Here is a 22,116-nt window from a genome sequence, read left to right as displayed (position 1 = left end):
ACTCTCTCGCCAGCTCCACTAGACATCCAGGCGGGTAGGTGGGAGAAGGTTTTCTCACCAACACACGCCTCATTCATGAAATGATGAGACTTGGTTTCAATCTCTAAGCTTTAAAATCTATGGGCCAGTGGGAGGCTGTAAATCTCCACAGGACAGGGGCTTTCATCTGTGTGGGTCCCTGCTGCATCCTCACGGCCTAGAACCGTGGCACAGAGTAGTTGTTGATGCTCCTTGTTGCATCAGCCACGAAGCCAAGTTGATCATGAGGGCAAGGGGCTGGGCACCGCTGAGCTGTCGAGTGCTGCCCCCTTCTGGTCACACTCCAGCAGTGCCCGGTCCTGAAGCCCACGCTGGGGAGGAACTCCCCGCCTGGCCCTGACAGGAAGCTGTGAGATGTGGTGACAGGAGGCTGCCGTTTGTATGTGGCTCATTATTTTGCAGTCAGAACTAAGTAAAAAGGGAACTAGTTGTTAGACATGAAGAAAGGAATGGAGAAGCTTAAAAAAATATTTGACGTATTAAAAATCCAGCTTCTTATTGACAGTTTTTATAATTCCTGTAAAGTCTGGGGCTTTTTTTTGTGCTTAGAAATAATCATCATTGTTTTAGTATGTGACCATTTGATAATTAATTCAGTTATTTCCAGAGAAATTTTTCGTTTTGAAGGTTATCCAGACCTCTTCTTTCTCCCTGTGCGTGTAGTTTTTGGGGCATTTTAGCAATCACATGTACCCACTTATTTTTTAACATCAGCAGTTACTGAGAATTTTCTTAGCACTTAGTATATGTGAAAACGCACGTGCACCCTTCCCTCTCTTTATCTTAGAATTTATAGATTGCTCAGGAATGCAACTTCTGATTCACATGAGTACTTCATCCTTCTTCCCCTCATATTGGATTGTATGCTGTCGCCTGTACTTCCATGGTTTTTGCTATGGAAGTACTTTCTTGTCTCTGTTTACCCAGGACAGGCAATGCATGCTACAGGTATAAAACTGAGACTTTTATCCCTTTGACCTATGATATGATACCTCATTTCCTTATTCCCACGTTTTTTTGTGGATGGTATTAAATTAGAGCTCTGGTAACAGTCTTGACCATCATTTACAGTTTATTTGCTAAGAGTGACTTTATAAAGTGCCCTTTTGCTTGCTGAGCATTCCTGAGATTATCAAGTGAAAATGGAGATTAGTGATTTCATGCCATGTCCTTGTGCTGCCACCTTGTGGAGATTAATGAAATAGAAGATTAAAACCAAAGGTCATAATGAAAACTTACACATGATTAAAAAACCTCCCATATTGAATATTCTACTAGCATATTATTTTAATGAGTTAGTGTGCTCCAAGAAGTTTTCATTGCAAGAAGGTGCCGTGTCATTTATGCCACTTAAATTCTGTGGATGTCTAGAGCTGTGTCCGTATGGAAATCTGGTAAAAGAACAGGGCTTCCTAAAGGCAGCTAATGCTGCCTCAAACCCCCAAAGAAATATGATGGAATGAAAGGGACTCCAGGACACAATATCTTAAATAGAAAGGAGAAAGAAGTGGGTTATGTTCACGTACCAATGACTATTATGTTATTTTTTCCACTGTTTAAAGTGATCTGTGTTGCTTTATTGAAATGGGCACATTTTTGTAAACTTTAATTTGTAGGCATCAGAAACTCCAACCCTACGAGGCCTTTCCTTCACTGTCAGACCTCGTGAATTGTTAGCCGTGGTTGGACCTGTGGGAGCAGGAAAGGTAAGTTTAATGGCTTTCAGCAGCTTGATGGTATGAGGAGTCCCATATTAAATTATTGGGGTTGAACCCCAATATGTGTGTGTAGCACAGGTTTGAATTAAGTGTATCTAGAATGGCATTTCTCAAAGTGGGTTCCGTGGGACATTAGTTCTGTAAGGAGTCGCATGGCCAAATAAATCTGGGTAAGGCGTGTCATGTTTTCCTTCTTGATGCTTCAAGTTGCAGTTGGGAACTGCTTGTCTGGGAGTTGGACATCTCAGTGAAGGAAATTGTTAAAGTGTGACAGCTCTTCAGGATGGAATGACTGAGAAAATGGGGACTTCTTTTTGTCACAGTAGACCTTACAGGAAGTCTGGAGTTTGTGAAGCCTCTTCCAGAAAGCTTTAAACATTTCCTCATTTGATTTATCCAAGTCACAGCAACACGTGTGTAGTCAGTGTGCGGCCATGTGCTTGGCCCTGTGCTGGGAGTTAAAGATACAGATACAAGCAAGACCCAGACACCTTTGCCCTCTAGAAGCAGCCAGGTTCTGGGGCGAGACAGAGACAAACACAGATTACTTCAGCTCAGTGTTACAAGTGCTGTTATAAGTGGCAGGCACAGACTCATCACATCTGTACGTTGTAAAAGATTTGAAGGACATGTGCTTGTGGATTTAGTGTCGTGTGTTCTGAAACAGCAACATAGAGAAGTCTAAACGTATACACATAGCTTTTCAGGAACAAGTATCTTGTTAAGGATACCTGGGTGCAGGAACAAGTGCATTGAACATCACACATATGAAATATATATATCACGTGGGGCTACTCTGTTAAGGATGTTAAACGTTCTTAATTAGTCTGAGTATAGCGTTTCATTTAGAGGAAACTCTTTTTGGGTGGAGTAGATTGTTATGCAGTCATTTGTTGCTTAACGATGGAATATTCTCTGAAAAATCAATCATTAGGTGATTTTGTCGTTGTGTGAACATCACAAAGGGTGCTTACACAAACCCAGATGGTAAAGCCTACTTACTACACACCTAGGCTCTATAGTACTAATCTTGTGGGACCACCGTCATGTATGTGGTCTCTTGACCAAAATGTCGTTATTTGGTGCAGGACTGTACTCTATTTTATTGATGATCCTTATCAACCATTAGTTTACCAATAGTGTTAATTTCTGTTTTTCTATTACAGCTTCCAGGGCCACAATGTTTATCAAACCCCCTCGGGGAAACCCCACTTAGGGGAAGGCTGTATTGCAGTGGTTTATTCTGTCCTGAGTGTTGCCTGTACACATGTGTTTGTTTATGATCTATTTCAGTCATCACTGTTAAGTGCTGTGCTGGGGGAACTGCCCCCGAGCCAGGGGCTGGTCACTGTGCATGGAAAAATTGCATATGTTTCTCAGCAGCCCTGGGTGTTTTCAGGAACTGTGAGGAGTAATATTTTATTTGGGAAGAAATATGAAAAGGAACGGTATGAAAAAGTCATAAAGGCTTGTGCTTTGAGAAAGGTGAGTATTGACTTTTGATTTGCGTATACTCGAATTTGAAATAATACTAACAGAGTTGATTTAAACTATATGGTTTGTTAAAAGTTTTTTTGGGGAAAGATCTTTGAATGTCATTTAATATTTGTTAGTCTTCTGGGTAAATATACACATGCACACACATACACTGCTGTCTTAATCCTAATGTGATAATGACATTCACAGAATGCTTTTTTTTGGGGGGGGGGAGGTTTGTTTTAGTTTTTAGTTTGTGAAGTTTTATTCACTTTTAACTTTTTTTAATGGACAATTAAAAATAATGTAGAAGTAGAATAGTGTAATGAACCCTCATGTACCCATCTCTCAGCTCAACCATGATCCGCTGGTGGCCAGTCTTGTTGCATTGGTTCCCTGCCCCCTGCTGGCCCCACCCCACCCTAAATTGTTCTGAAGCAGATCGTAGACCTCATATTAGTTTATCTAAATATTTCATTAGTTATCTCTAAAAGACAAGAATGCCTTTGAAAAAAGCACCGTATTATCACACTTGAAAAATGACTGAAATTCCTTAATATCATCAATGTTGTAGTCAGTGTTTCATTTTGTTAGTTATCTCACTAGGAAATCTTGTCAACCACTGGTTTGAATCAGCTCCACATAAGGTCTGCACTTTCTTGCTTTGTCTCCGAGGTCCCTTTCAGTCTATAGGTTTCTCTCCTCTTTGTTTTTGACTCATAATTTATTATTGAAAGAAAACAGAATGCTTTAAAATTTATTTTTAATAATGCATCATTGCATGAAGGAACAGATTGTTTTCAGAAATGACTGAGTTTTGAAGAACATGGCAAGATGAAATGTTTAATTGTACTTTGGGATCTAAATAAAATTGGTAAATGAGTGATGGGAACTGGACTTATACCTGATAGGAGAATATAATTTAGCAAAAAGAAAAAAAAAGGGTACATACTGATAAATACTGTGTCATTCTCTTTGGGTTATAAATATCAATAGTAGCGTTAAAGGGCTGTCCCCGGGGTCTGTTCAGTGCAGTCTGGACGTCTGACTGTTCTTTTATATTGTGTGGAAAAGGCTGGGCAAAGCCTTTTCAAAGTTATGGTGTTGAGGGCTCCAAACCTGTTTTGTCAGGAAATAGTCATTTTGCTTGAGCATCATAGATTGTATCAGGTGAGTAGTATTTTGTGATGATGTGGACAAAACATAATAGCTTGTTCAGTGGAATTTCTTTCTTTCTCCCTGGTTATTGTTAATGACAGATTGCGTGTTTTCAGAAATGATACTGTTAGCGGTCATGGGCCAGATTTTTATGAAATAGGTGTATATTTACTGTAAAATGGCTAGTAGACTCACTTACTCCTCAATAAACTAAGTCCCGTGGCCTTACAGTCGTGTGTGCTAACAGCTCTCACATTTGTACCTCTAGCACAGACCTTCATATCCAGCTGCAACTTGACATTACCAGTAGGCATCTCCACTTACCCGAAAGCGAACTCTCCCAAACCTGCATCCACTACCTTCCTCAGCTCAGTAAATGATGATCCTCTTCTTCCCCTTTCTCATGCCCAAAACAATGTACTTCTCCTTTTCTCTTACAACCCACACCCACCCCATCAGCAGGTCTTATAGGCTCTACCTTCAGAACTTGTCCAGAATGGGACCACTTCTGTCCATGTCCACTACTCACACCTTGGTCCTTGCCACTGTCATCTCTTGCCTAGATTGTTGCGGTAGTCTCCTCCCTTGTATCCTGCCTTCACCTTTGCCCCATTTATCATCTGATTTCCAAAAAGAGGTGAGAGTGATTCCTTAAAAACCTAAGCTGGATCATGTTGGTCTTCCTGTAAGTTCCCTCCCCATTTCACTTGGAGTGAAACTGTGGCCCCTCCTGTTTGTGTCTCTGCTCTCATCCCCCAATTCTTTATTCACTCTGCTCCAGCTCTCCTGGCCTTCTTGATAATCTTGGAACACCTTGGGCATGCATCTGCCCCGTGGCCTTTGCACTTGTCCATTCTTTCACCGGGAACCCTCTTTGTGCAGTTGTGTGCAGGCCCACACTACCCTCCAAGAGGTGTCTGCTTAAACTGCCTCTGATCAGAGCCCTTCCCAATCCCCATGTAAGATGCACTTTCTCTGCTTTACTCTATATCCCCCTAAGCCAGCTCCCTTTTTCTTCTTAGAACTTAGTACTTGTGCTCATGTTACTTTTTCATATTGTTAATTTTCCACCATGGGAACCCTAGGGACTTTTTTTTCACTGCTGAATTCATTGTGCTTAGAGCCATGTCTGGCGTGTAGTTGGTGGTCAATAAATATCTGTAAAAATGGTTAAATGCATAAATGCTGTGAAGACCTGCAGAATGGAAACAAAAAGCCCTGAGAGTTTTTGAGAGGTTCAGGGTACCATTGAGTCACTATGAAACATATCCATTGCTGTTGATCAAAATACATGTGTTAACTAACGCTAAAAGTTTAGGATGACAGTAGAATGCGTTTTAAGTCTTTTTTCCTTTTCTATCTCCTGATAGGATTTACAGCTTTTGGAGAATGGAGATCTAACTGTGATAGGAGATCGAGGAACCACGCTGAGTGGAGGACAGAAAGCCCGGGTCAACCTCGCAAGGTAAATCGCGTTTCAGTTGCCAGTCTGCACATGCCTCTTACGCTGCTTGTAGTGGTGGTGAACTCGTAGGCCCCGCTTACTGTATGGGGGCCACTGTGTGAAGCCCTCGCCGTGGATTATTTCGTTGGCTCTTGTTATGAATATTATCCGAGTTGTTGAACACTGTCATGATTCACAGATGAGATCCAGGGAGCGTGAAGCGTTCTTCTGTCTGATACCTCTTTCTGTTTTCTAGAGCCGTGTATCAAGATGCAGACATTTACCTCCTGGACGATCCTCTCAGTGCAGTGGATGCAGAAGTTAGCAGGCACCTGTTTGAATTGTGAGTTTCCTCGTGCTTTATGTCATTTCTTTTCCCAAGAACTCTGTAAGTGCGCTCAGGAAAGCTTTTGCGCTTCAGAAGATTCATCTCATCCTGCTCTGGTGTCCCTCCTTCCCCTCCCTTTCCTCAACACAGAAGATCATTTTAAAGAAGTTTTGCATTAATATAAGGTCAAGATAGGAAAATACAGAAGGTGCATGCAGTGTGTGGAGGTGAGTGGATATATGCCTTAGGGAGTTGAGAAATTGATGGCAAATCTCCTCCTGCTCCTTGCAGTTGATAATCAAGACACTGTGGGTAGGTCAGACCCCAGGAATAAGAAGGATGATGAGCAGTTTTTAAATGGAAGGGTGGGACTCATACCCTGGGACTTGGCTGCTGGCCTTTTCCTCCATCATTTGTTTATGGCACGTTACAAGTGAACTTTTCAGTCCCAACATAGGGTTTCCATGGAAAGGCCTTGTTGGTTTATGCTGTTTATTCTGAAGGTTTGGAAATACTTAGTAGAGCCTAGAATTTAAGAATGATTTGTTCCTTATCAGAATATGACTTCAATAATTTAATGTTGCTTCATGGATTCTTACTAAAATTAGTACTTAAGACCCACACATGTAGGGTTACCTTGAATTTGAAACTAGGTATCTAGAATCTGGCTTAACTCCTCACTCTCACTTTCTCTGTTTCTGGAATTTATTTTCTTTGGCTCTTGCTTAGCCCCTGAGCCACTGGAATAGAACAACTCTGGAATCTTTTCTGTGTATGTTATAATGTAACAGATGCAGACTGACGCTTCCTGTGTAGTCTAGACCGGCCTTTTCCAAAGCATCGTGAACTTGCGCTTGCTCAGACAGCACCACACCTACCTACTCCACAGTTATCTTGCTGCTGTTCACATTGTTAAAGCCAGTGAGCCCTTCACCTGTCCTTACTGAAGCCCTCCTATGTGCACTGAGATTGATGCTCTTACAAATGTTATTTCACAGACATCTTAGTTTACAAAGGCGGACAGTAAGCCAAGTGAGGGCAAGGGCCCCTACTGGGCAGAATAAGGGAGACCAAGTTTAGATCTTGTTCCTGCCCCTAGGAAATTTGACTCTGCATGGAGTTTGTCAAGACAAATGCATGGGAAAACTTCAGCATACTCAGGCTGAAGGTGGTTTTGCTGTAGGTTAATGAATGCTAAATGGAAGTAGAAGTGGGCAGCCATAGGCATTCACCTTGGAATGGAAAGCTCACTGTGGACTGGGCTTGGCGGGAAGTGCCCTGTGGTCCTGCAGGCTGGGAAGGGTTTGTACAGGCTGAGAATAGGGTTTAGTTTCTTCTGCTAAAAGGAATAATAGAAGTAAAGGTGTAGGAAGAAGCAAGACATGTGAAAAGAACAGCAGGCAGTCCCTGTCAAGTGGAGGATGCATGTTACATAGCAGAGAGAAAGCCGTTTGGAAAGGTCCTGCATTAGCTTGCTCGGGCTGTGTCTTAGTCTGTTTGTGCTGCTGTAACAGAATACAGTACACTGGGTGGCCTATAAATAACAGAAATTTATTTCTCACAGTTTTGGAGACTGGGAAGGCCAAGATCAGGGCAGAGTCGGTGTCTGGTGAGGGCTTGCTTCCTGGTTTATAGGTGGCTGTGTTCTCTCTGTGTCCTCACCTGGCAGAAGGGGGAAGCCAGCTCTGAGTTCTCCTTTATAAGAGCACAAATTCCATTTGTGAGGGCTCCATCCTCATGACCTGATCACCCCAAAGGCCCCACCTCCAGATACCGTCACACTGGGGATTGGGTTTCAACATTTGAATTTCGGTGAGGACACAAACATTCAGTCTCTAGCAGGCTGCCGTAACAAAGTACACCCACAGCGGGGCTTAAACAACAGAAATCAATTTTCCCACAGTTCTGGAGGCTGGAAGTCCAAGATCAAGGTGTTGGCTGGTTTCTCCTGAGGGTCTCTCCTTGGCTTGCCAATGGCTTCCGTCTCACTGTGTCCTCATGTGGTCTTTCCTTGGGTCTTGTGTGCCCCTGGTATCTGTCTCCTTATGTCCTCATTTCTTCTTCTGAGGAGGAGGCCAGTCAGATTGGATTAATGCTGCCTCTTACAGCCACATTTTCACTGAATTACGTCTTTAATGGCCCTGTTTCAAAATTCTGAGGTCCTGGGGGTTAAGATGTCAACATGTGAATTTTGGGGGGACACAGTGCCTTCACAACAGGTCCTAAATAGCGAAGTAATGAGATCCAAGCCATCAGTAATGTGCGCGTGAGACAGCTCTGAGCTCTGGATCCCAGGAGCTGGGCCTCCCTGGCATCCACTAGGCATGGGTCCTGGCCGGGTCCCCTGACGTTCCTCCACCAGAGTGTGTAATGTAGAGTGTGCGTAGTGTTGGGACGATGGAAAAGCTCTGGAGATGGATGGTGGCGATGGTTGCACAGCAGTGTGAATGCGCTTAATGCCACTGAGCTGTGTGCGTAAAAGTGGTTAAAAAGGTAAATTTTATGTTGTGGTTTTTTTTTTTTTACCACAATAAAAAAAAGTGTATAGTGGTGTTGAATCTTTCACAATGCAGAGAGCAGGGCAGCTGACGCTTGGCATGGCGTCCAGCTCTCTGATCTTTTCTGCTCCCTCCTGGTTGTGACTTGAATTTCTCCTTAGGCAGAGAAGCGCCTTGTGGCTTGTTACTGAGTTCAGGCACAGGGTGCTAATGCTGTGACTGAGATCCCCCCCCCTCCCGCCTCGGCACCGTAAGTGGCTCAGCCTCCCTGTTCCCCACGCCCCACCCTGGACTCGTGAATGTCTGTTACCCAGCCTTGTCTGCGTGAGTTCTCCATCACTCCAAAGACAGTTTCTGCTGGCCATTGCATTTGTGTCAGTAGGGAGGAGAGGGGAAAGCATTCTGTTGACTGGGTATCAGTGTGCTTATCGCGAAACTCCAAGTTCTTCTCTGAACATGGGAGCTATTTATAAAGTCCTCTTGCACCTTTCGGGTTTAATGACTTTGGATATACACTTGATAGAAGCAAGCTTGTTAAAATTGTTGTTTGCTAATCAGAACCACATTCTTTGGGGAAACTTCGGGCAGGGAGCACGAATGCAATTTAGGAAATCACTCAGCAGCAACTGGAGAATGTTCTCAACGAGTTAGAAAATTGGATTGAACAATATGCTATGAAAGATGGCGGTTGTGTTGAAGCTTAGTAATGTGAAGTGTTTTGTATTAAAAGTGAATGAATTACACTTCCACTTGCCATTAACACTTTACTTCAGTCGTGAATGTATATCCAAGGTTATTAAGTTCTGCAAGTTTTAACTATATGTTAAGTGGCTTCTATGACATACCGCAGATTAGGGGCCCTTAGATGAACTGATCCTGCTCGAATCTGTGTCTAGCTGTGGATCCTTTCATCGTTTAGAAAGCACCGTATCACCGGATGCCCCCACCTCCGGCGGCATGAGCTCTTGGTAATCAGATCTCCCTTGTTGCTGGCTGCCCTGTGCACCCTTCCTGCTTCAGCCTCCAGGCTCCCCTTCACCTTCCGAGTGCAGCCCCAAGTCCTCAAGGCAAATGAGGTTCTTTGCTTTCTGCCCCCATGAACCTTTCCAGTGTGTCCTCACACAAACTCGATATTCCAGCCCTGCTGGCTTTGGTGGAGGGCCCTGAGTGAGGCGAGCCCTTTCTCCTATCTGCCTGTCGGTGTAGACACTGTTCCTTCTAGCCGAGAGCCAGGGGACCGTGTGCCAGGGCAAAGGAGAAAGCTGAAAGGTGCAGATGCCACCTTCCTGCCTCTCCCTCCTGTCCCTATGGGGGTAACCGTGTGCTTTCTGTCTTCCACTGCCCTCGGTGGTTGTACTTGATCATTTTCGTGTCCTCCACTAAACTGAATGCACGAAGGTGTCTTTGCACAGCTTGTTTCTGTCTCAGGACCATTGCACCTGCCGTACCTTCTTCTAGGGCTATTTCCCCAGATAGTCTCACAGCTCACTTGTCACCTCCATCTAAGATAGCAACCCTCAAGCATGCATCACGACCTGATAGTGCATTTTCTATATTTATTTAGTGTGTCCCCCCCTGCACAGTGCAGAGTATTGCCTGTTTTCTTGACCAGTGGATGTGTTCTCAGCACTTAGAACAGTGCCCGGCACCTCAACAAATGTTTGTTGATTGAATGAATGAAGGTAGTGACTCTTTTTTTCCTTATGTGTATCACCTTCACCGTGGTATGTGATACCTCGTAACACAGTTCTTATATGGGATAAGTTAAACAACTCGTTGCTGAATCAGTCATTTTATATGGCCTGACTTGGACTTTTTTACTCTTAAAAATGAGGAAAATAGAGTATTTTCCTGGAAATTTTGATGAAAAGCATAATTTAGAAAAATTTAAAGCCATCATCTGATGACATCATTGTAATTATTTATATTACCTCATCTGTGATGGAATGGTAAGAAGAAAACATTTAACATATTTTGAGTTGGCCCATATTGGACATAGCAACCCATCAGATTAGATTACCATCCGCCTTCAGGGATTAAAGGCAGGTAATTTTAAATTAAGGAGAAACAATTCCATTTAAAGCTTTAGTACTAAGCCTGAAGAGGGGTTTACTGGGTTAAGAAACTTAGGTATAAAAGCCAAAGGAAGACGTGTCAAAGGGGAAAAAGTAACCCTTTTGGACTTGAATGAAATATTATATGCATCTACATCCTACTCCCTCTACATTCTGGTTATAGCCCAGTCTCAAAAGTGTCCCCTTAGGACTTTCTATCCTGAATCCAAAGCAAGTGGCTGCCTACGGGTTAGGGGAAGAGTGGAGAATGGAGCTAACATTTCCTGAGGGATTAGTGCTTTTATTTCTCAGGACATGCCTGTGAGTTGACATTCACCTTAGTTTGAGATGAAGAAACTGAGGTTCAGAGAGGTTTAGTAGCTCATCAGACATTATTGGGCTGGTGAGTGGTAGAACAGGGATTTGAACTCTTGATCTGACCCCCCTCAGCAGGTCGAGTTATGGCCCATGTTCCTGAGATTTGCTCTGTGTGGGACTCAGGGAGCCCAGCCTGTGGTCACTGGGGCCCAGTGTCTGGCTGCTCGTGTGCCTAGAGGGGTTGCAGACCATTGTGGGATGCAGACTGGGGCTGAGTTCCTAGGGGTCTGCATTTAAAACATAGGAGCACTTTGATGAGTTACCTTAAGAAAAAAAAATAACCTATCAAGGCTCAATACTGAAGTGGGTCTTGGCTAAGAGAATTGGCGTGTCCTTTGACCTATTGGATGATTATCCACTAGGATTTGGGCCATTTGGATTCTCTTCTTTCACTTTCACGTTCAGAAGGATTTTTCAGTCCTAATGAAAGATTTGCTTCCTGAAAGGGATTGGAAATATTGTAGGGACTGAGGGAGGCTGTGCCAGCATTCATTTTCTATCTAATAGTATTTGGGAAGAAGTGTCTAGAAGGTGCACTCCGACAAAGGTTACCGAGCAGCCAAGACTTTTTTATTTTGGTTTATGTGTTCATCACAAGTTATCATAAATAATCACATAGGAAACTGTCTAAGAAAAATGTACACATTTTTATATAATGTAAATCCATCCCTCTGCTGTTTGTCCACAGTGGTAAAGTGATTGTATTTTAGTCCAGTCAGATTTTGGAATCTCAGTGTTGCTCAGTTGTTTTTCATCATGAAATATATAAATAATTGTTAATCTCAGTTTTAGGGGGAAAAAAAACTTAGTGGTTTTTACCTCCTGCACTGGACTGCTTTTTAGAATTTCTTGGTGGAGCTAGACTCAAGTTAGCTGCTGGTGCATTTGATTAATTAATTAGTTAATTGCTGGTGCAATTGCTGGTGCATTAGTCAGTTTCATTGGTTTATGTTTGTATTTAATTTGTATTTGTATTCAGTTTGTATGTAGGTTGGTATTTAAACTACAGGTTTTGGGGGCCGGCCCCGTGGCTGAGTGGTTAAGTTTGTGCACTCCTCTTCCGTGGCCTGGGGTTTCGCCAGTTCGGATCCTGGGCGCAGACATGGCACCACTCGTCAGGCCACCTTGAGGCAGCGTCCCACATGCCACAACCAGAAGGACCCGTAACTAAAATATACCACTATGTACTGGGGGGATTTGGGGAGAAAAAGCAGAAAAAAAAAAAAGATTGGCAACAGTTGTTAGCTCAGGTGCCAATCTTTGAAAAACAAGCAACCAACCAACTACAGGATTTTGACTACTGTGTTGTCTTTGTCTCGTTATGTTTTCAAAATGTATGTTTTTCAATTTGGAGTGCCTGCATTAATGTGTTTTGCATGCTGTACCTTTTACATTTATAGGTGTATTTGCCAAACCTTGCATGAGAAGATCACAATCTTAGTGACTCATCAGTTGCAGTACCTAAAAGCCGCCAGTCAGATTCTGATAGTGAAAGATGTAAGTAATATCTAGAAGTCTGTGGAACTTGCTAGCACTCAGGTATGTTGAAGGCAAGGCTTCCCAGCAGGTCACTCTCCTTGGGTTCATGTCAACTCCCTCTTCTTCCACAATTTTATGTCTTTTCTCCTCAGAGCTGGTATTCATGCCTTTGAGAATTAATCCAAAGACATGTAGAAACGTCACTTACATTCTAAGCCATATAAACCCTAAAGTATGTAAAATTGCTACCTCAGAGTTACTAAATTGTATCTGTTCTAGTGAAATTGTTAAAGATAATGATGCTATTTTATTTAGAGCTTTTTGTTTTCCTCTTCCATGACTTAAGTCAAAGTGTATTATTTGGAAATTAGAGATAATAAGACATGTGCGTATCCATTTGATTGTCGTATGCAGTTTCCCTAAAGGGCATCTTCTGTTAATAACAGAGCGTGATTGGATGGCCCAGCACCCCCTGGTCAGAGGTGCTCACTCTCCTGGTATAGCCACTTGCTGGTCTCACTCACAGGTCTTTTTACATGTCTCATGTGTGGGAGAGCCTGTGCAGCAGTAAGACAAGTCCTTGCCATCCTGGGGCTCCATGGGGTTTTTATGGGGATAGATGTGACAAAAGAGATAGAGGGGTGGGGGCTGATATCATGACTCCTCCCTGAGGAGGTGGCGCCTCATGGGACCTGAGTGACATGGAGGTGCTGGCCATGCAGTCACCTGGGGGAGGGGCATCTGAGGCAGGGGTTCCACGCGTAGGTCCTAAGGAAGGAACTGACCTGGCAGGTGAGGGAGGCCACTGCGTCTGAGGCCGAGTGAACGGGGATATCGTGGAGGGAGGTGGTCTCAGAACAGTGGGCAGCGGGCCCGGAAATGGGACGGAAGTCATTGGACGGTCCAGAGCGGAGGAGTGATGCGTGATTTTGAAAGATCCCTCTTGATGTTTGCTGGAGGGGCAGCAAGAGAAGCAGTTAGAAGTCTAAGTAAAGTTGAGAAGACGACTTCTCAACAGTTTCTAAAACTGCCATAACAAAGTACCACTAACTAGGTGCCTTAAAACAACAGAAATTTATCCTCCCACCATTCTCGAGGCTACAAATCTGAAATCAAGGTACTGACAGGACCTTGCTGTCACTGAAGGCTCTAGGGGGAATCCTTCCTTGCCTCTTCCAGCTTCTGGTGTTTGCCAGCAGTTCTTGGGATCTCTTGTACTGCAGCACCAAAGTCTCTGCCACTGTTGTCAGATGGTGTTGTCCCTGTGTCTGTCTGAGTTTCATGTCTTTTTATAAGGACATCAGTCATTGGATTTTAGGGTCCATGCTACTCTGGTATGACCTCATCTTAACATGATTAGATCTGCAAAGACCCTATTTCCAAATAAGGTCACCTTCCCAGGTATCATGTTTAGGACTTGAACACATCTTTTTGAGGGGGCCACCATTCAACCCACTACAGCTAATATGGTTGGGGGAGGGGTGGAGATTCGTGAGACTTTTTCAGGCTTTGTGGTTGCTTGATGCATCAACCTCGGTTTCTTTGCCTCTGTGCCTCAGCACCTCTGTCGTTAACCATTGTCTGTTTTAACAGGCCCTTAATCAAATCCCTCACTTCATCAAGTGAATTTCTGCCAGAAGAAAGATTATAAAAATGCGGAACCTCTGCCTCTTTAGAAGCAGTTCCATGTCTCGACTCTTCCCCGCTTGTCCAGGAACAGGGAGCTCAGATTCCTCATGCTTGAGAAGGATTAATCTCATGCGGAGGGGTGAATCTACTGTGGTAAAACCCCAGTGTTGGCAGTGTTATGAGCAGGAGAATAACCTGTTCAGCCAGTCCCTAGGTGTTTTGTGGTCCCCTTCTTGCTGCTTTTGAGGACATCACCCCCAATTTTAATAGCATCGAAACAACCATTTGTCCACTGGAGAGCACCATGGATGGGGTGGGGTCCATCCTTACTGTTTGTCTGGCCCCTCTCTAACCGCAGAGGGGGTGGCTGGCCCCTCGGCCCCTCTTGGAATTGTCAGTGCTTGGCTGCTGAGTGGAATTGCTCTCTAGACCGCTGGTCATTCCTGTGCATCTTACAGATGCTAAGTGATAATTTCATCCAATAAGGTGTATGAATTTTGCCTCCTAAGTAGAACAAGTCACAATATATCATGAATAATTTTCTAATTCTGCAGTAGCCAACAGTTCTCAAAAGCTTCACTGGGCTTTCTCAGTGGTCTGACCACCTTGGGATTGGATGAGGGGGTACCGGGTGGGATCCTGGGCCACCGTCCTCCGCCTGACCTGCCTTAACCAGAGCTGCCCTCCTTGGATTTGTTTTACATCCTGGGGTTTTGCCTCATATTTTGTTTGCCACTGAGTAAATCAGCTGAGTCTTGTTTCATGGGGTGAGAAAAGAGTGAAAACACCTGCATGTTATTTTATCTAACTTCATGATGAAGGGAAACTGTGCCATGAGGTGTCACGTGTGTTCAAAGGAAATTATTTGATTGGCTATAGCTTAAGCAGTTGCCTGGTTGGGCAAAGCCTTGGCTGCTGCTGATCGATTGTTCTCAAGTTTCATTGTCTTGGATTTGAGCGTGTGGGCTCTGGCCTGGGTTTTGGTTTGCTTCTGTAGGCTCCCAAGGCATTAGAGCCACCTCCACCTAAGGACCTCATTGTTGGGTTACTTTAACACATGGAATGTTGAATTTTCAGTTGGGAACTTCCTGAGTTTGTAGGGCAGTTTTAGAGTAGAGACCATGAAGATGCCACTCATGGGTTCTGTGTCCAGGGCTGGTTCCCGCACATCTTGTCCCACTGGGGCCCATGATCTATGAGAATGGTCAGCAGAGCTTTGAGAAGTGACTCTTAGCTCTGTAGATGTGCTTGTGTCCAGCTCTGTGTCTGTCTCAAGTTTCTTTCCTGGAATATCCTCCCCAATTGACTCTGTTCTTTTAAATTCTGCTTGTTACGCAAGGCTTCAATTTCCGTGTTGTCTTAAAAGACTGTACTGATACTCTCACCAACAGCCGTGCTTTATGCTTCCTTAAGTGCCCATGAGTTATGTCGGTGACCTCCAGCTTTAACACATGGTTCCACCTTTACATCCCCCGGCATGTGACATAGGATTTGGCAGAGAGCAGAATGCTCAGTTCTGTGTCGAGTTGAATTGAACTAGATTTGTCAACCAGAATTTCAGATCTAAGGATAATTTTCTTACAAAAGTCATGATTTAAGACCAGTTAACTTTTCTTGATTAGTATATTATTAGATTAGTATTATCAAATGCAAATGTTCTCCTTTCAAATTCTTATTTTTATTTTAGGGTGAAATGGTGCAAAAGGGGACCTACACTGAGTTTCTGAAATCTGGGGTAGATTTTGGTTCCCTTTTAAAGAAGGAAAATGAGGAGACTGAACAATCTCCAGTTCCAGGAACTCCCACACTGAGGAATCGGACCTTCTCGGAGTCTTCGGTTTGGTCTCAACAGTCTTCTAGACCGTCGTTGAAAGATGGCACTCCAGAGGGCCAAGATGTGAGTTTCTCATCTTGCAACACGGCCTGGTTCTGTACGCTCCTAGTGACTTCAAGATCTTCAGTTTACACCACTCGTGACATCTTCGTTTGTCCCAAAGTAGATTCTAAGTTTCCAAGGCTTTATTCCATGGAATTGGTAGAATTAAAACAGAATGAAGGGAGCAAGCCTGGTTGGGATTCTCCTTTGGGTATCAGATGGAGAACAGTAGTGGGTGTACCACTTTACATTCCTAGGTGTATGTGGCTCACACTGATACTAGAACTCTTGAATTTACTGTAGGTAAATCCCACTTGCTCTGGTGGTCCCAAGTTTCTCTTCTGCATCCAGAGGCTTAATCTGAAGACACCCTCAGACTGAGTCCTGGTGTGGCCCACATTAAATCAGCTACTTTTCTTATATGTTGGAATATTCTGGTACTGTAGGTGACTGCTGGTATTATTTTGCCCCCTTGTCAGATGGTTTGTGATAGGCCAGAAGTAGGATGTGCAAAGGCCCTGGCACCCAGTAGACACTGTAGAGTTAGTTCTTGTCTTCCTTTCTTACCCTTCAAGACAGAGAAGACATCTTATCTTTGAATCCCCAGTGGCCAGCATAGAGCCAAGGACATCCTGGGCTCATGTGAATCTATAATGCATCCTAAGTCCTCTGGACAGAAATGCACTAGAGCTCCCTTAAAAATATACATGGATATTCCTCAATATCCAAATTCTCACCATCAAAATCCAAAAGCCTGGACGATTCTGCTAAGTGTTCCAATTAGTCCCTCACATTCAAAACTCAGGATCTCTCTCTGAAATTCAGGAACCCAAAAGATTTGGATCATAGCAAGCTCCCCCTTGCTATCCAATCTCTCATTACTCCACCTCACTATTTGAACTCAGTTTGCTGTATTCAGCCAATATTTTGAGTCCCCCACTATGTTTTATGTTTCCATCATTAAGTGACACAAATAATCTGGAGTGATACGTTAGCTCCATACCGTTTTATGTATTATTTTGGAACAAGCTTCTGCATTTATACTTGAGTCGAGTATGTGCATGTGCTAGAAATCACGATATTCTACTTTAAACAAAGCCACGCAACAATGACTAACCATGTATAAATGATATTTCCTTATTTCTCATAGATTCCTAGAAGTGGGGTGGCTGGGTCCAAGAGAAATGTATATATGGTTTGGCTAGATATTTCTATACTGGTCTCCATAGGAGACGTGCCATTTTGCACTCCTACCAGTGTATGAAACCAGTGTCTGTTTTCCCACAGCTTATCCAAAAGAGCACATTGTTTACCTTCTGAAGTTTTTGGGTTCATTATTTAAAATTTTGTCTCTCACTAGACTGAGAACGCACAGGTTACGCTATCAGAGGAGAGCCGTTCTGAAGGAAATATTGGTCTTAAGGCCTACAAGAATTACTTCACAGCTGGTGCTCACTGGCTTATCATCATTTTCCTTATTCTATTAAACATCATAGCACAGGTAAATAAAGACATTTATTTTGTTTTGTACCCTCAGCTTGATATTTACAGTACTGTTTATCCTGTGTTTGTTTATATAGTCATGTGCCACGTAATGATGTTTAACGATGGACCGTATATATGGTCCCATAAGCTCAGTACCATATAGCCTAGGTGTGCAGTAGGCTATACCATCCAGGTTTGTGTAAGTACCATAGAGGAGGAAGAAATTTTCATTTCCCCTTCTGGCTTCTTCTGGCTAGTCTGAGAATTAAATTGACATGAGACAGATTAACAGGAGAAAAACAAAAGTTTAGTGACATGTATACATGGGAGAAACCCAGGAAAACTGAGTAACTTGCCGAAATGGCCAAAGCCCTTGCCTTAAATACCGTCCTCAGCTAAAGATAAAAGAAGATGTTTGGTGGGCTGGGGGGCATCAGGGACTTCAAAGGGAAGGAAGGCAATTCACAGGTAGGTGAAAAGGAGCGAACAAGACATATTTTCCGAACAGAGGTAAAGAACACAGAGGGAGTCCAACAAACAGGCTTTTCTAGGTTCCTCCCTGTCTACCACCTAGTTCATGTTATGCTAAGGTGTTAGCTCACTTCCTGACGCAGATTTTTTTTATCTTTATTCTGTTAGGCAATTAAGGGAGAGGTAACAAGAAAGACTTTGAGCCTTTTGTTTCTTAAAAATAATCATCCTAATGTAATCGTCATGTTAAAGAGACACATTTTGGAGTGGCAACTTTTGTTCCCCTTCGGTACACTCTGTGATGTTCACACAACGACTCAATTGCCTAATGACACGTTTCTCAGAATGTATCCCCATCGTTAAGCGATGCATGACTGTACTGTATTTTGCAGTCCACTTGGATTTGCCTTGAAACGTGCTAGCTATGGGGAACTAAATAAGTGATGCTTGTGGGTGTTGCATGTTTGTTACAAATAACTTCTAGGAAAAAAAAAAAGGATGTCTTTTAAAGATTTTAAAATGTAGTATGAGTTTATTTGACCTGTTATCTGGGATGCTGGGCTTGGCACAGACCTGAGGTGGAAGGATCATCTCTTTTGTTCTGGAGCCTTTCGATGATCCATCTTAGTGAGTGAGAGTTTTGAGTTGGTAAGTGATGTTAGTGTTTGATTTTTGTTTGTTTGTTTCCTTACTCTAGGTGGCCTACATTCTTCAGGACTGGTGGCTTTCATACTGGTGAGTTCTTTCTGGTCTGACGCGAAGTGCTATAAAATTGACGTGAAGCCTCACTTTCGCTCGGAGCTGGGGAGTGGTGGGCTAACCTCCTCTTCTAATCCTCACTTAGTTTCCCTGAAGCAAAATTAAAGTTCTTGCTGGTGGAGTATGACCCGTAATGGTCTCTACCCATGTCTGAGCCTCAGCAGCATCTTCACAGTTTTGAGAACTGAAAGTCAGAATTCAAATTGAATTTTTGTAAGGTAGATGTACACAGGACCTTGTGAGCTGGGAATCATTTTCCAGCATAAAGCGTGTCTCCCAAATTGAGTTTAACTTTTTTTTTGGTATTTATCTACATTCTGTCTATAGTTTAGTATTTTTTCTCCCTTGTTCCATAGGGCAAATGAGCAGAGCGCCCTGAATGTCACTGTAAATGGAAAAGAAAATGTAACTGAGAAGCTCGATCTTAACTGGTACTTAGGAATTTATTCAGGTAAAGTTTAATCATTTTGGTCTATTATACGAGAGTCAGAGGTGCTTACAATGAGCCTGTGTGAGTAACTAGGGCTTCCAGGAGTAATTCAGTAATGTCTTAACAGATTAAGAGTCTGAGTCGCATTTACTCTGTGAATTAATTAGAATAATTATTTTTAAAATCTACTAGAAGAAAGAGGTTGAATGAAGACTCTTAATTTGCTCTGTACTGGATTTTGGAAGTTAAACCAGGATTGAGCATTCAGGAAATCAGCCACTGGAAATATGTGGCTATTGTCTATTCTAATAGGTTGCTTTCGCTAAATCTTATATCATTATATGGATGGGCAAAGGGATTAGAAACGGATCCCCACCCTGTGGTTCGGATTGTTCCAATTCTGTCTGAATAAACCCTGGCTTTTATTGAACTTGGATGAAATCCCCTGGCAGCCAGGCCCCCCAAATAAAAGCATTATTCCCTCGCAGGTATGCAAAGCTCGCTTTACCGAACTGCTCATCTCTTGGGCTTCACTAATTACTTAAGAGAGAAGCTAAGCAGGGAAGAATCCAGTGTCTGGGAATTAGGATTCCTTCTCTTTCTTACCTCAAGATCACAATGTTATCGCATTCCCAACTACGTGATTAATTTAACATTTGGCTCGCCAGACTTATATTAACACAGGGCTCTGTTTTCACAAGAGTGCTTAGCGTGTGTGTAGCATTACATACTTTTTAAAGGAAATCCTCATCTAAAATTTTAAATATTCCCACAGGAAACGCTCTTACAAGCTTTCTGTGAAGATAGAGTGAGTTATCTTTGTAAGAACCCACTCACTGAAATTTGGTATTTATTTCCTTGATCGCTTGCTAAGAAATCCAAATCCATTAGCTGTTTACCTTCCAAATTGGTGGACGATGCGAGACCTAAAGGGAGAAGGAAAATGGTGCTGTTCTACATTTATGGAGGATGGCTGGCGAAGGAAAATGCCCTTGAGGGAATTTAGGAATTTGAGCAGCTTTCAGAGTTTAAATAACAGTGATGCATCATTGGAAGGGGGAAAAGTACATGATGGAATATTTATTACAGAGGTTATCCCCACTCTATTTAGCATTGTGAGATCAAGAGGTGTTAGGAGAACTATTTTAAATTTTATGTGCATAGTTGATATTCATTTATGTCATTAATGAAACAATTTAAATGAATATATGCATTTAAAAATGATTTATATTTATATAAAACCCTTAATGAAAGATTAGTTGCTCATTTAGATTAATTATCTCATGTTAAAATATAATTTGTGTTTTCTTGCATTTCAGTTATTTAAGAGATTTTTCTATGTGCAACTTAATATGGTATTTTCATATTCTTTAAAGCTACTTGGGCATTTTCTGCAAGGAAATGGTAAATCATTTCTCCCGTTTCCTATTAATATCCCATGCTGATATCAAAACACATCACAATTTTAGACCATGGGATATGTTGTAAATAGTGAGATTTGGAATATGGAGACGGGAAGATCAAGTACTTTTGGTAATTTTCCATGTAGTTTCTGTTTAATGAGAGAAATAAGTTATTTCATATTCTTCTTTATAAATGTATTTTGTGAATGCATTAAACTCTTATAGACTTCACATACTTTATGGAATAAAATATACGTCTTTATAAAACTGCCTGACATGCTTTAGCATAATTGAAGAAAAGGCAGAGATCCAGTGTCTCTGAGTGATGTTTCTTTATTTCAGGTTTAACTGTAGCTACCGTCCTTTTTGGCATAGTGAGAGCTCTGTTGGTATTCTACGTCCTTGTTAATTCTTCACAAACTTTGCACAACAGAATGTTTGAGTCCATTTTGAAAGCTCCGGTATTGTTCTTTGATAGAAATCCAATAGGTAAGTCATACACTGAGTTTCTTCGTAAATATGTCTTGTTAACACGTTTAGTATCTGATTACATTTCAGTATTTGAAAATGGAGGAGATGCTTGGAAGAAAATCACTCTGCGTGTTGATTCATTTTCTCCAAAAAGCTTCGTTGATATTTTTCTCCTACCAGAGGAAATCTGAATAGAGGGGGCATACAAGCTTTTATTCCAATTTATGTGTGTGTGGAAAAATAAATGAATGTTTACTTTGCAGAATGATTTAGGAATCCATTTGTTGTGTGGCATAGGAAACACCCTGCATTTGATGCAAACATCTTTAAACGTGGCTGGCTAGTTGCTAAAACATTGGCTGTATCACAGCGTTAAGCAAGGCCATCCTTTAGGAATGACCTTCTTACAAGGAACCTGTCTGACACGAGACAGCCTGGGTGTTTCTTTCTTTCGTTGCCCATCCATTTCTGGAATCACAGAGCTCTTGCATGTGCCTTGACTATGAGGTTTACCTAAAATGGTAGTGAAAAATTAATTAAAATCCAGGATTGGTGAAATGTAAGCATCCTCTTCAATAAAAGTGTTTAACTCAATAATTTTAAAATAGACTTTTGGTTACATATTAGAGGCTTTGTCATGCCTGCCAGGTGGATCTTGTGAGGGTCACAGGGGTTTCCAAGTACTTGATGCCTCTGCCTTGAAGCCTTTCACCTGTCTTGCTTCTGCAGGTAGCCTCCTGACCTGGGTCCCTTTGAAGAGTCAGTTCAACAACGTGTGTCGCCACCTGGTCAGTTGGTTAGACTTGTGGTGAGGCCCAGGGTGGCTTTGTTTGTGCAGGTGATAATCAACAGGGTCTGTCAAGGCAGGGAGGTGGGCTGGAGGGAGCACAGGAGTAGCCTTGGCCTGGTCATTAAGTAGCCTTGTGACCAAGGCAAAAGCATGCAGATACTATTGGGCAGAATCTCAGGGTAGGAGGTTGTTGTGGTTAAAAGTGTGGACTCTGGAGCCAACTGCCTAGG

The 22,116-nt window shown here is 42.5% G+C and overlaps 1 protein-coding gene across 1 annotated transcript in view; it reads left to right on the top strand.

The window, feature by feature from the left end:
* The window catches only part of ABCC4 (ATP binding cassette subfamily C member 4 (PEL blood group)), a 242,789-nt gene that overhangs the window by 103,636 nt on the left and 117,037 nt on the right, over nucleotides 1-22,116 (top strand). Inside the window, exons 10-19 of the mRNA XM_014864856.3 lie at nucleotides 1,656-1,745; nucleotides 3,051-3,242; nucleotides 5,762-5,856; nucleotides 6,092-6,178; nucleotides 12,494-12,590; nucleotides 15,889-16,098; nucleotides 17,438-17,578; nucleotides 18,731-18,768; nucleotides 19,149-19,243; nucleotides 20,968-21,114. Coding sequence (XP_014720342.2) covers nucleotides 1,656-1,745; nucleotides 3,051-3,242; nucleotides 5,762-5,856; nucleotides 6,092-6,178; nucleotides 12,494-12,590; nucleotides 15,889-16,098; nucleotides 17,438-17,578; nucleotides 18,731-18,768; nucleotides 19,149-19,243; nucleotides 20,968-21,114 — 1,192 coding nt within the window. The remainder of the gene's footprint in view (nucleotides 1-1,655; nucleotides 1,746-3,050; nucleotides 3,243-5,761; nucleotides 5,857-6,091; nucleotides 6,179-12,493; nucleotides 12,591-15,888; nucleotides 16,099-17,437; nucleotides 17,579-18,730; nucleotides 18,769-19,148; nucleotides 19,244-20,967; nucleotides 21,115-22,116) is intronic.

Source organism: Equus asinus, chromosome 11, assembly GCF_041296235.1.
Source record: "Equus asinus isolate D_3611 breed Donkey chromosome 11, EquAss-T2T_v2, whole genome shotgun sequence".
In the NCBI taxonomy this organism is placed as follows: domain Eukaryota; kingdom Metazoa; phylum Chordata; class Mammalia; order Perissodactyla; family Equidae; genus Equus; species Equus asinus.
This window is presented reverse-complemented; position numbering and strand designations above follow the sequence as displayed.